Source organism: Cricetulus griseus, chromosome 4, assembly GCF_003668045.3.
Source record: "Cricetulus griseus strain 17A/GY chromosome 4, alternate assembly CriGri-PICRH-1.0, whole genome shotgun sequence".
NCBI classification, from domain to species: domain Eukaryota; kingdom Metazoa; phylum Chordata; class Mammalia; order Rodentia; family Cricetidae; genus Cricetulus; species Cricetulus griseus.
Genome location: NC_048597.1, coordinates 101,104,352 through 101,119,372, shown reverse-complemented (window position 1 = coordinate 101,119,372; position 15,021 = coordinate 101,104,352). Strand labels below are relative to the sequence as shown.

Genomic DNA, 15,021 nt, shown 5'->3' with positions numbered 1-15,021 from the left:
ACACACACGCAGGAGAAATTGGAAACTTCCTCCTGCTAGCTAGCTTTCAGGGTGCTAGAAGATATCAGGTGGGCTGCTGGGAGAAAAAAGCCATTAAGAGTCTCATTCAGTTATGAAGAGTGAACACCTCACCACTGACGTGCCAGGCAATAATGGCATGGCTGCTGGAAGGGGAAGGGAATAAACAACCACTTGGGGAATTCACACCTGGTACAGTAACCCTGGCCAAAAGCCTATGGCTGGGAAGGTGATAGGTCCTAATAGGAAAGTTACTATGGTTGTTTTGTTATAGACAACTTGTACCCATCAAATTACCTTCTAAATATTTATGTTCATGCTCATAGCTTAATTCTGCTGCCAGCTTTGGTCAGAGAACTGTCATTTTGCAGTGAGTGTCAGTTAACTACTCACAACTAGGTACAGTCCTGAGGGTTAGTGACTGTTGGATGCTCAGCCCTAAATGGGGCATGAACATGATCCCTCTGAGACTCAGGGAACATCTTGGTAGAGGGGCACCAAAGACGGGGCTGGGAAGGAATAGAGTACTGTGGAATGAGGTCTTCTGGTGATGTGACTGTGTGGTCATAAAATCGCAGCAGCTATTTGCTACCTGCATGAGACCTACACAAGACAGAGCCATCCACACTGTGCAATGAAGTGGAAAGGGCCTCAGGAGGTTTCACACTTTCAGAGGCAGGTAATGGTTGCTGAGGGAGGGAAAAGCATTTTGTCTTCAGTGATGTAGACACTGATAAGGTACCCATGCTCCTATGAATACGCCTCACCCATGCTCTTGTAAGCAAACCTAATTAAAGAGGTGGAGGAGGCAGAAGGAGGAGGAATATTCATTTCATATTTGTGCCAAATAGAATTTGGAATCTCAAACACATTCAATTTTAATAAGCATTTGTGTTTGGAATGAATTTTGGTTCATAATTAAAATGTGAGTTTAATGATCCACTGTTTAATAACGAAATGCTCAAAACTAAAGGATTGATTATTCCCAACATCCTGCCTAAAGACAGCACTAAGTGGGAATTTTCTCAAAATGGAACTTTTACATTGTTAATAAATCTATTCAACTCTCAAAATTGCTTTTTGCATATGCAGAAAAATCTATCGATCCAATCTGAAGCCTTTACAGAGAATCTTATTTCTGTATCAGCCAATGTCTCCAGAATGAAGCTCATGCCAGTTTGCAAAATCAGCTGCAGTCTTCAGGAATCAGGACCAACCTGTGACAGTTTGCTCCAGGCAAAGAAGCTGACAGTGTAGGATGAGGCTACCCTGCTTTTAAAAATAACTAGAGATTCAGTCAACTGAAGGTCAGCTCTGAAGTCATAAAGAGAAATCCTCCTCCAAGACAGTAACCCCACATATGCCTGGCTTACAAAAGGATGACTGCACCCTGCCCCTCCCCCAAAACAATTCTAAGAAGGAAAGACAAGTGAGTGACACTAGACAGGCAGGCCATCACTGTAACAGGTCCCTGACAAGGAACAAGGGCAGTGAACTTCGTCCTCAAACATGAGATCATATTGCTGTTGGGGAGGAGAATTACAAGGTACAGAGGAGCCTGGGCACTGCAGCAAGATCCTGTGGCATGGGGAGGGACAACTCCAAGTCTATTTCCTAGTGACAGCATGTCAAGCACATCAGCACAGAGAACAACATGCTACTATATCTTTATACACACCAAGACATGGTTCAGTTAAAGCAGGCCCCAGGGCAGAAGATGGGTCAGTAGGCAAGAGCACTCACTACCATCCTGATGACCTGAATTACATCCCAGAACCTACACAGTGGAAGAAGAGAACTGAATCCTGAAAGTTGTCCTCTAATCTCCACACTTACACTATCATATACACGCACCCCACATGCACAATAACTAAATGTAAAATATTAAAAATATATAAATGGGAGCCCAGAAATACAATCTGGTCTTGTGACCAGGTGAGAACTCAATCCTGTAATTTTCTGAGAGACTCCTTTATTGACAGACATGTAAAAAAAGATTAACAACGTTCTGCCTCTTCTTAAGGAAGAAACGCGTAGCACCTTCTGCTGATGTGGAAGCCACCTGTGAGCAATCAGCTGCAGCCAAGACTGCTGCTCCTAGCTGTCATTATAGCAGAGCAGAACACCAAAAGCTGAGCCGGGCGGTGGTGGTGCATACCTGTAGTCCCAGCACTCAGGAGGCAGAGGCAGGTGGATCTCTGTGAGTCTGAGACGAGCCTGGTCTATAGATCAAGTGCCAGGACAGACTCCAAAGCTACACAGAAAAAACCGGTCTCAAAAAAAACAAAAAACAAAAAGCAAAAAACACCAAAAGCTAGACTCATCAGGTATGACAAAAGCTATGACATTCAACAGAAGCACATGCTGAGATACCCATGAAATACACCTGGTGCAACTGCAGAAGGCAGAGGGTCACCAAGTAGCACATTGTGGGTGCCATTTTCCTTACCTGGCACATGCCAAAGCCACCAGGGCGGCAGCAGCATTCTCCTTCTGCTTGTGTGGTATGTGTCGGCCTGTGTCCGAGGTCTCCTCTAGCCAAGAGCACAGCAAGGTTTCTATCCCATTGAGACAGTCAGCAGGCTCCTTGGTCAAGCTCAGAGGCTGACAGTCACGCAGGCAGTTCAATAGCACCTCAGCAGTTATGTTACAGAGGGAGGGGTCTGTTCTACTCTGGGATTGAATAAGGGGGAAGACCAACAGGAGGCCCACCCGGGACGTGAAGGGCGCTTGCTCAGGTTGCTGCAGCAAGCCCTGGCGCTTGAGCAGGGCCAAGGTTTCTTCATCACCGGAGCCTTCCCTTTCATGCTGCTCCTCCAGGGCCAGCTGGCGCTGCGCATTCCACAGTCCACGCAAGGCATTCAGGCGGTATTCCAGCAGGCGGGCATAGGCATTGCTCTGATTTCCACAAACAGAGCGCAAACGTTCTGCTAACTCAGTTGGGTTCTTGGTCTCAAATGTTAAAATCTAAAGAAAAATACAATAGAGAAGTAGGTATGTACTATCTTCACCAAAGTCATTATGGAAGCAAACATGCCCAGGAAACTCTACAGAGTCTACAGTGCTGGGCATGGTGGCTCACACCTTTAATTTCAGTCCTCAGGAATTACATAAGATCCACAGCCTGGGCTACAGAGTGACATCCTTCTCAAAAAAGCAAAACAAGCGACTAAGGAAACGGTTCAGTGGATAAAGTGCTTGCCTATGTGTCAGAACCAGTATTTGGACCCCCACCACACATGCAAATGCTAGGCAGTCATGGCAGCTGACCTGCAATCTTAGAGCACTTGGGATACAAATGCAGAGGAAGCCCTAGAGCAAGCTGGCTAGCTAGACTGACTAAATCAGGAAGTTCTGGGTTCAACTAAGAGACCCTGCCTCAATATATAAGGTTAAGAGCAAACAAGGAAGACACTTGATATCAACCTCTATCCCCAAACACACACATCACAGACACACATAAAGAAAAACAAATAAAAAGTAATTATAAAAAGTCGACAGGCTGTTGGTGGCACATGCCTTTAGTCCCAGCACTCGTGAGGCAGAGGCAGGCTGATCCCTAAGTTCAAAGCCAGTCTGTCAGAGAGAGTTCCAGGACAGGCTCCAAAGCAATACAGAGAAACACTGTCTCCAGGGGAAAAAACAAACAAACAAACAAACAACAAAAAAAGTAAAAAGTCAGCATCAAAAATTATATCCATTCCAACCAAACAGAAAACATGATCGTAAAGTTAATTCTTCACTGATGGAAATCCCCCTGTTCCAGGCTTTTCTGGAGTACCCAGGTTGATGGCTGACCAGTAGAGTGTGTGCTTAACCTGTTTTGGTACAATCCTCAGCACCAAATTATGTATGTATGTATGTATGTATGTATGTATGTATGTATGTATGTATGTATGTATGTATGTATGTATGTATGTATGTAAGCATAAACAGAGGTTAGACTTAATGAAAAGTTCTCAAGATAGTCAGCATTGCTGACCAATAATCCCAGCACTCAGAGGAGGCTGGGGCAGGATGTTCAAGGAAGGAAGAGAGTGAGGAAGTAGTCAAATCATAAAGGCATGGTACAGAGATCCAGGATGCAGGAACTTCTTTGCTTTTCTCCAAGCCTCTCCCATCTGACTTTCCCACTCTAGCATTTACAAACTCTGCATCCTGAACTCCTTTGCTTTCGTCTTGAGAGCACTGGCTCTTTCTTAGTTGGAAATCTAGATGCCTCCTGAGAACCATACATTTTGGCAAGAAAATAATGGTGAATACTGGACACACAAGAACAGAGTAAGTCTTTATCACAGCACAGACAAGTAATGGGTAGGCAACAATAAGGACAGAGTGTACCTCAAGACCAAACAACAGTGAGCAGCCCACCATTTACTAGTGGGCATTCTAGGCTTGAAGAATAAAGATCATATTTGTTTTTAATGATCCACTTGGTAATGGGAGTTAGAAACTTAATACTTCCAACAACTCAGGGTCATTTAACTCATAGTTTTTCTTTCTTCTTTCTTTTTCTGAGACAGGGTTTCTCTGTGTAGTCCTGGTTGTCCTGGAGCTCTCTGTAGACCAGGCTGGCCTAGAACTCAGGGATCTACCTGCCTCTGCCTCTAGAGTACTGGAATTAAAGGCATGCGCCAACACCACCTGGCTCTGGAATAGTTACCTTTCAAATTAGTGCTAACAATGTAACTAGAGTACTTATAATAAAAATTTTAGATAAATATACAACATATTATATAGTTTTATATTATTGACTATATTAAATTATATTATCAGCTTATATTGTTATTAAATATTGTTTATATAAAATATAATATTTATAGTTTGGAGTTAACTATAGATTCTTTCATGCTTATCAGTGTATTTCAGAAACAATGTTGAAGGTTTTTAATAAGAATAAATTGCTATTTAATAATTTAATGGTATTGAATTGCTTTGATTCTCTCTCTCTCTCTCTCTCTCTCTCTCTCTCTCTCTCTTTTCTTTTCAAGACAGAGTTTCTCTGTTTAGCTTTAGAATTCTGTTTAGCTTTGTTCTGGAACTCACTCTGTTGACCAGGCTGGCCTTGAACTTACAAAGATCTGCTTGCCTCTGCCTCCCAAATGCTGGGATTAAAGGCATACACCACCACCCACACAGCACTTTTCGATTCCCAAATTCAGTAAACGCCTGTATTGATTTTTTTTACTAGTTACTTTAGATACCATAAGTGGATGATACACTATGGAAGTAAAAGTATACACACATGGGTTATATATCCAGGAGTCATACTGGGTCGAAGAAATCACAAAAGCTGAGTTACAATTAATCAAGTATTACAAGAACTATGCTTATTGACTCAGCAGCATCCAAAGCTGCCCATTAGACTACCGCATCTCCACTGCAGCAGCTGTCCACTTCAGATCCTTCAGTTTGAAGGTCATGGCCAAAGCCATTTCCTACAGATGTCCTACCTTTGGGTTTTAGTACATCAGCTTTGGGACGCTCTATTCTTGTACTTATGAATACTGAATGACTTGTCTCAGGTCCTTATATAAAATCACTGCTCTCAGTAACTGCTCCTGACCAAAATGCCATTAGAAAATTAATATTTTTCTCTTTAAAACAGGGAAAAGCTATTTAAAGAAAAGGGAAGCTCCCAGTCACCCTTAATCATAATGGCCACTAAGTACCTTAGTGGTAAATGCTGAAGTAATCTCAGTTAAGGAAGTGACTTCCAAAGCAACCCACAGCCTTAATGCAATTTTATATATGTATGGATTTTTAAACCAACAGTCATTCTGGAAGGTCTAATAGAAGGGAGGAAAATATTCTTTGCAGGCTAAATCTGATTTTGACCAAGACTCAATAGTTAAAATTACATTTCCCAGGCATGGTAACACACACTTGTGACCCCAGTACTGTAGTACAAAAGGAAGGAAGATCAGGAATTCAAGGTGATCTTTGGTTACATAGTGAGATTATGGCCAATCTAGGCTACATAAGACCTTTCAGTATTTAGGCATTTGTATTGGCCTGCCGTTGGAGTTCTGACAGGATACGCCCTCAGCTGCAGCCACTAAGAGCACCACCTGTGCCTATTCACTATGTTCCCTTTTAAAAGGGCCCTGCCCACCTCCCATCCCACCCTCCCTCTCTCTGCCTCTCTTTACTCTCTCCTGCTGCTCCTGTCCCTAGAAGCCAGTCTCACCCCTCCCCTTTCCCTTTACTTTCCCTTTTTTACGATCCCTTTCCCGTAATAACCCATCCACTTGAACTCTGTTGCATGGTTCCTCGCTTTTTAAAAATAACAACAAGACCCTTCCTCAAAAATAAACCAACTGGGCTGGAGAGATGGCTCAGCAGTAAAGTGTGCTTACTTCTCTTGGTGAAGACCCAGGTTTGGTATCTAGCATCCACATCAGATGAGTCACAGTTGCCTGAAACTCCAGTCCCAGGGAATCTGCATCAACACACACACACACACACACACACACACACACACACACACACACACACACACAACACACACACACACACACACACACAGTTTTGTTAAAAAGGAGTGATGAGGGGGCTGGAGAGATGGCTCAGTGGTTAAGAGCACTAGCTGGTCTTCCAGAGATTCTGAGTTCAATTCCCAGCAACCACATGGTGGCTCACAACCATCTGTAATGAGATCTGATACCCTCTTCTGGCCTGCAGGGGTACATGCAGACAGAACACTGTATACATGATAAATAAATAAATCTTAAAAAAACAATGCTTATAAAAAAAATGGAGTGATGAAAAATTTTTTGAGTCGTAATTAGAGCTGATTTTTTTTAACAAAAAAATGATATCTTTAATAACTGGAAGTCAAACAAACAGTGACAGAAATCGACATATGGCAAACTCAGGAGACACCTGACAGATTTGTCTCTAGCCCCATAGGAAACTGTTCCACTCCCCATCCGCTGCATGGGGCTGACTATGCTCCTCCTCAGGGGCAATGGGTGGGAAGTAAAATAGGAAACCCACCACTGATGCTAGGTGCTGTGAACCATCGATGAGCATCACATCTCAGAGTCTCAGGAGAGAATCGACGGTCACAACTGAGGCTCAGTGCAGCACCAGGAAGACAAGTTCCATCACTGCTGTGCACTGTGTCCCCACTGCAGCACATTAACCAAATCAGTTCATTGAGTGAACCCATCCACATCAGCGGGTAGACTTTCAGCCTCATACAGTTTTTTAACTGAGGCAGAATAATGAACCTTCAAAAACAGAATTCTTAGTCCATTTTGCAGATTTTTCTGCCATTGTTCATGCTATGGTAATCATGCCAAACTGAGCTGGTTTCAGAAGTTCAAAGTAGACCAAAAAGGCCTTCGAGCCAAGTGAAGGAATAGTAAATGGAAGAGTGGAATTCCATCTCCAGGAGTGAAGCCTAAATAAAGACTGGATCACTTATCAACTAAATTCAGCTCTCGATGTGTTTGAATAGAATGTGTTCATTCAAACTCACTTTCAAAAGCTCCTGTTTTCAAAAGGTCTTCAAATAACTGGTGTCTGGGATATCAAATTCCACCTTACTTCACTAATTTAGCCTTTACTTGGTGCCAAAACTGGAATGAACCTGACTTGCTACTTGATCATTTGGCTTTGGTTTTTTTGTAGAACTTTCTCTGAAACCTTATTTTCCCAGGATTTCCTATGAATAACTGTTGCTAACAGAAGGACTTAGTCACATTAAGGGATCCCAGCCCCAGTAGACATGATTGATGGCTCACACCTATAATCACAGCACTGGGAGGCAGAGGCAGCTCAGGTCAAAGTCAAGTTTGGCTACAGAGTGAGTTCAAGGGCTACTAGAGACACCCTACTTCAAAATAATCCCCTCCCCCTAAAAAAAAAAAAAAAAGCTAATATAATCTTCAAACGCATCTTAATTTCAGTGTAGATAGAAACAAGGCTGGTAATAACCCCATTTATACTTTGCAAGGTTAATCTGCAGCTGATCTTGTTTAGTATTAAGCACAATGTTTTAAGAGGCCCTTAAGAAATTAGAGAGAGTACTCAAAGGGGATGACCCAACTAATATGGAAAACATGTCACAGGAGAAATGATTAGAGAAGTTGGGGTGTTGTGGCCTTGAATCCCAGTACTGAGGAGGTAGAGGTAGATGGATCTCTGAGTTCAAGGTTGGCCTGGTCTACAGAGAAGTTGGGGTGCATGGTCTGCAAAAGAAATGAGATGAAAGGGCTGCCTTCAAGAAATGGAAAGGCTAGCAGGGTGTTGGTGGCGCACGCCTTTAATCCCAGCACTCAGGAGGCAGAGGCAGGCAGATCTGTGAGTTCGAGGCCAGCCTGGTCTCCAGAGCGAGTGCCAGGATAGGCTCCAAAGCTACACAGAGAAATTCTGTCTCAAAAAAACAAAAAAAAAAAAAAGAAAGAAAGAAAGAAAGAACGAAAGAAAGAAAGAAAGAAAGGGAAAGGCTACTGTGTGGAAGAGGAATCAGTCTCTACCACCCCTGAATCAAGAAAAGTAAGTTAGTAAGGTGCACAGCACAAAAAAAAATAAATAAATAAAATAAATTGGCTAATAATTCACAGAATTCCTCAGAATCCTTGTGTAGACCTGCTTTACAAAAGCCCCTTGTACAGAAAGAGCTGTTTCTCAGATCAGCTTGGAAGGTCTAGCCAAAGACCCTAGAATCTGTATTTTAAAAGGCTCCCTAGGTAATTCTATCTAGTCTTTTTTTTTTTTAAAATAACACAACCTTTATTAAAGTTTTACTATACTATAACTCATCATAAAATCCATTCCTTCAGCCGGGCGGTGGCGCATGCCTTTAATCCCAGCACTTGGGAGCATAGGCAGGATCTCTGTGAGTTCGAGACTAGCCTGGTCTACAAGAGCTAGCTCCAGGACAGCCTCCAAAAGCCACAGAGAAACCCTGTCTCGAAAAACCAGGAAAAAAAAAATCCATCCCTTTACAGCCCCCCATGGCTTATAGCATATACACATTTTAGAACAAACATTTCATTAATCTCCTTAAGAAACAATGTATCTAATATATCCCCATTTTCCAATGTTCCAGCCCTGGAAAAACCTATCTTAATCTCTATTTCTAGAGAGTTGTTTGTTCCTGACATTTCATCTAAATGGAATCATTATGTATGGTGCTTTGTGGCTGGCCGGTCTCCCTTAGCATCTGTTTTCAATGCATCAGCTCTCACTCCTTTATCCTGTACTGTCCTACATCTATTTACCCTTTCTTCAGAAGATGACCATGCTGGCACTAATGAAGAATTCTGCCATGAACATCCATATGCAGGTTGTGTAGACATGCTTTAATTCGCCATGTATAACCCTAGGACTAGGACTGGTCATGTCACCATCTGGGGCCTATAAAAACTGTCATCTAATAAGGCTGTACCATCTCACGGTGCACTGCAGTGTCTGGGGATTCCCACTTCCCCCATATAGCTGCTAGCACCCTTTATCCCCACCTCTTTTCACCAGAGCCATGCTATCAATGTGCAGTGGCAGCTCCCTTGGTTTGATCTACATTTCTCTGGCCATTAATGATGTTGAACATCTTTTCATACACATTGGCCATTTGTATATTTCTTTGGGAAAAGACTAAATGGGAGTATGGCTTAATAACAGAGCACCTGGCTAGGCCCTGTGTTCCATCCTTAGCACTGAGGAAAGAAAGAATAGCCCATTTGAAGAAAGACTGTTTTTGCCAAAACAATAAGAACAATAACTGTATTGGACAGAAACATATCAACTAAGTTCAAACCAGGCATGGTGACATGTCTCAGGGCATCTTGGTCTACACAGTGAGCTATCATCCCAAAAAACCCAACACCATAATGATAGTGAGTTTTGCATAATTGTTTAGTGAAATATCCTATTGATAAAATATAAAAGCAGTTGCCAAGCGGTGGCGGCATACAACTTTAATCCCAGCACTCAGGAGGCAGAGGCAGGAAGATCTCTGTGAGTTCAAGGCCAGCCTAGTCTACAGCCAGAGCTACATGGAGATACCCTGTCTGGAAAAACAAAAACAAACAAAAAGCTGTAGCACTTGGGGGGCAGAAGGCAAGTGTGTGGGGAGGATCTCTGAGAGCCACAGATCAATGTGTTCTACATAGCAAGTCCCAGGTCAGCCAGGGCTACTTATTGGGACCCTGTTACAAAATTTTTTTAAGGAAATAAAATGTACCTTACTGATTTCTTATACCTGCTGTAACAAGTCACCACAAATATGGTTTAAGACAACAACTATTCTTGTATAATTCTGGATATCAGAGTCCCAGTTCACTATCCTGGGCTGATGGTTGCACTCCTTCAATCTCTGCCTCATTTCTCTGACTCTCTTGTAAGAGCCTGATTGTATACAGAGCCTCCTGAAGCTGCAAAGACTCCTCTTCCTTATAAAGAAGTAGTCACAGGTTCCAAGGGCCAAGATCTTTCCCACTAGTACTCAGGAACTCAGGGCAGAATGTAGAGCCTCCCACATGCCAGGGAAGCAATCTACCACCAAGCTGTATCCCCAAACCCTTTTTATACATTTTTATTTTAAGACAGGGCCTCAGAGCCAGGCATGATGGGACATACATATAATTCTTGTACTTGGGGATGGAGGCAGGAGAGGCAGGCGTTTAAGGCCAGACTTGGCTATACAGCAAGTTCAAAACCAATGTGGGATACCTTAGATGATTTTTCAATAATAATTAATAATAGTAATATTAATAGTAATAATAATAATAATAATAATAGGCAAGGTAGGACTGGGGAATTTCACTAAGTTGTCTATACTGCACTTGAACCCACCCTATAATTTGCAATCCTCCTGCCTCTCCAAGTAGCTGGGATCACAGGCCTGTGCCCCAGGGTTGGACCTTTCATCTTAAGTAAAGCATGCAATACCTAACTAGCTTTCAAGCCCACAACCTACTCCTAAGTAATTTCCCGAAGAAATGTTACATATGGAGTCAGATCACATGTACAAGGGCTGTCACAGTCCCACTGTTGATGACATTGGACACACTGTCCGAAATCAGGCAAAGGAGACATGTAGCATCGAAAATAACAGAAGCACATAACACAGAAGGATAACACATAAAACCAAAAGCAGCCTAAAAAGTCACATGGCAGACAATTTATACAATGAAACCTCAGAAACACACAAAACCCAGCTCTCTGTTACTTAGGGGTTTATGTATAACATGAGGAAACAATAAAGAAAAGAAAAAGAATATTCAAAGAATATTCTGAGGAAGAGGAAGAGCTGGACTGTAGAGAACATGGGGTTCTGAAGGCACTGGTGAGGACCTACATCTTCGTTGTTTTGAGACAGGGTCTCAGTGTGTGGCTCTGCCTGGCCTGGAACTCACTCTGTAGACCAAGCTGGCCTCAAAATTGGAGACCTGCCTGCCTCTGCTCCCAAATGCTGGAATTAAAGGCATGTGCCACCACACCTGGCTCTACTTCTTTAAATGTTAGAATGGGAACCACAAAAAAATAAGCAAACTTTTCTTCAAAAGGAAATCCAAACACACACGATACCATGCACACATTAGTGTGTGTGTGTGTGTGTGTGTGTGTGTGTGTGTGTGTGTGTGTGTGTGTGAGAGAGAGAGAGAGATATACACACTTGTTGTGGTATATGATAACAATAAAAACACTGCAGTCAGCCGGGCGTTGGTGGCGCACGCCTTTAATCCCAGCACTGGTGAGGCAGAGGTAGGTTCGAGGCCAGCCTGGTCTCCGGAGTGAATGCCAAGACAGGCTCCAAAGCTACACAGAGAAACCCTGTCTCGAAAAACTGGAAAAAAAAAAAAAAAAAAGAAGAAGAAGAAGAAGAAAAGATGTAGTGATAACTGTTGGGTATCAGAAGGATTCAGACAGATTATAAGGTCCTTGAGGATGATATTCCAGATGCATTCACCTTTATGTATCCAGCACAAAAAATTGTTTGGAAGCTGGGCAGTGGTGGCACATGCCTTTAATCCCAACACTTGGAAGGCAGAATCAGGTAGATTTCTCTGAGTTCTAAGGCCAGCCTGGTCTACAGAGCCAGTTCCAGGGCAGCCAGAGCTACACAGAGACACCCTGCTGTGTGTGTGTGGGGGGGTTGAAATGGTTTTTCAATCCTAATGCACAGGATCTGTGTACCCTAATACATCTCTAAGTACCAGAGAACCTGACATATGGTTAGGTGCCAATATTTGGTAGACACTGAATGAGCAAAGAACTAACAACAGTACATACACATCTTCCCACTTAAGTAGAGCAAAATAACACAAGAGCAATGAACACCACCAGACATCCTTCCAATTGCACACCAGTCCTCCACTTCTCTGAGACTCCTGGTCCTTGCCCCAGCTTCCTCAGTCAGGCTCTAACTTGAACAAGAGACCTAGAATGAGCGCATCCATGGCTGACTATGAGACATCCAGGATCTACACCCTGGGCTGTGTGAGACAAGACTCAATAAAAATCCCAGGTGACCATCGCACCTAGGATGAACGATGACTGTCTCGTGCCATCTCAATCTCTACTCACAGCCCTCCCTAATGATGACTGCCTGGAAGACTCATCTAGCATTTCTGGTTATTTCTTCTCAATTTAAAGACGTTACTTTAGAATTCAACCATCTGTCACTTCAGTCTGCAAAGAACAAATGTTCAGAAAAACTAACCAGCTAGCTAAAATTAAATGTACCTGTCCTAACTGAGACTTAAAGCTGTTGGGGGAGGGGATCATGAGCAAGAAGCTCAAGGAGAAGCCAACAGGAAAACACAATATATATTCCTTAGGTCTTCAACTCCCTTCTTTGCAAACCTAGGGAAAATCCAGAAATTGGTGAAACTGACACATCAAACATTGCTCACACAAAGTAACAGTACTACCAGCCCAGAGGCATGCATACTCCTTCAGACACCGGAAAGCATACTGGCTCATGATTTGCAGCTTCAGTGTTACATATCTGCTCAGCTACTGGCCCTGTCCCATCTGTGGTCAGAGAAAAAGTCAGTTCCCATGATCTTATCTGGAAAGCATAATTTCATGTTTCTGAGGGTTTTAGCAATTACAGGCCAGCAAGATGACTCAGTGGACAAAGCACCTGCATGAAGGCTGACACTCTGATCTGAAGCCTCAAAACCCAGGGTGGAAGAACTGACTCTCAAAAGTAGTCCTTGACTCACCTCCACATGTGTGCACATATATAATAAATAGTCTAAGTTTTTAAAAAGTTTCACAAATTAATGAGTAAAATACACAAAATGTCTCTTGTTTTTTAAAGAATTATTTACTTTTATGTGCGGTTTGTCTGCACATTTTTGTGTGCACCACATGCATGCAGTGCCCACAAAAGAGGACATCAGGCCCCTGGGATTGGAGTTGTGACTTGGTTGTGAGCCATCATATGGGTGGAGGGAGCCAAACCTGGTCCTCTACAAGAGCACCACATGCTCTAAACCACCTGGCCCAGTATCCAGACCCAAAGATTTATGTATTTCTATTTTTATGTGTATGGATTTTCTGTCTGTGTGGATGTATGTGTAACATGTGCATACCTGGTGCTTCTGAAGGTCAGAAGAGGGCATCAGACTCCATGGAACCAGAGGTACAGCTAGTTATTAGTTGTCATATAAGTGACAGAAATCAAACCCAAGTCCTCTGCAAGAACAGCAAGTGCTCTTAACTGCTGCACTATATATGTATGTGTACCACCTGTATGGAGTGCCTACAGAAGCAAGAAAAGGGCACTGGATTCCCTAGAAATGGAGTTACATAGGCTGTTAGCCCTATGGATGCTAATAACCAAATATATGTCCCCTGAAAAAACAGGAAGAAAATACTCTTAATTTCTAGACCATGCAGCCCACATCTTTATGTGCTCTATGAATATGTGTGTGTGCTTGTGTGCAGGTGTGTGTGGGTGTGTGTACATCTTACCTTCTGAGTCACCACTCCAGCCAAAATATATCTTCTTGATGCTGCTTTTAACTTCACTTCTGGGTTACAAACTATTTTACAAACTATCAAAAAATGATACAGGATGAATACACCAAATATTCAGCCAGGCCAATGGAGCACACTTTTAATCTGAGCACTTGGGAGGCAGATCTCCATGAATTCAAGGTCAACCTGGTCTATATAGCAAGTTCCAGGTCAGCCAAGGCTGCATAGCCTAAGACCCTATCTTCAAAAAAGAAATTGTATTTAATAAAAAATGGAGAGCTGCAGAGTTGGCTCAGTGGTGAAAAGCACTTGTTCTTGCAGAGTACCAGATTCTACTCCTAGCAGTCACAGTGACTCATAAACATCTGTAACTTCAGTTCCAGGGACCCGGCCCGGCGCCCTCTTCTGACCTGTATGGGCATCAGGCATGCATGTGATGCACAGCCATAGGTACAGACAAAACTCATACACATAAATAAACATGTTTTCACAAAAAAAAAAGAAAAAGAAAAGAAACCAAACCCGGTGTCAGGAGGCAGAGAGAGGCAAGTGGATCTCTGTGAGTTAGAGACCAGCCTGGTCTACAAGAGCTAGTTCCAGGACAGCCTCTAAAGCCACAGAGAAACCCTGTCTCAAAAAACCAAAAAAAAAAAAAAAAAAAAAGAAAGAAAGAAAGAAAGGAGAAAAGAAAGGAGGAAAGAAAAGAAAGAAACCAAGCCAGGCGGTGGTGCACACCTTTAATCCCAGCACTTGGAAGGCAGACGCAGGCCAGCCTGGTCTACAGAGTGAGCTCCAGTATAGCCAGGGTTACATAGAAAAACCTTGTCTAGAAAAACAAAAACAAAGAACAAGGAAACCCAAACTATGCTTATGTATTTATTGTACATCATGGGAAGGACTCACGCCACGATGCTCATGTGGAGGTCAGAGGACAACTTGCAGGAGTAGATTTTTTACCTTTACCACACAGATCCTGAGGATGGAGCCCAGCTCATCAGGCTTGGGAGCAAATGCCTGTACCTGCAGAACCATCTTAGGCAACATGTAAAACTCTTGCAA

The 15,021-nt window shown here is 42.8% G+C and overlaps 1 protein-coding gene across 9 annotated transcripts in view; it reads right to left on the bottom strand.

The window, feature by feature from the left end:
• Positions 1–15,021, bottom strand: part of Hectd4 (HECT domain E3 ubiquitin protein ligase 4) — a 159,795-nt gene that overhangs the window by 122,995 nt on the left and 21,779 nt on the right. For all 9 annotated transcript variants that reach the window (XM_027414103.2, XM_035443284.1, XM_035443285.1 and 6 more), the window contains exon 2: positions 2,468–2,985. In XM_027414103.2, coding sequence (XP_027269904.1) covers positions 2,468–2,985 — 518 coding nt within the window. The remainder of the gene's footprint in view (positions 1–2,467; positions 2,986–15,021) is intronic.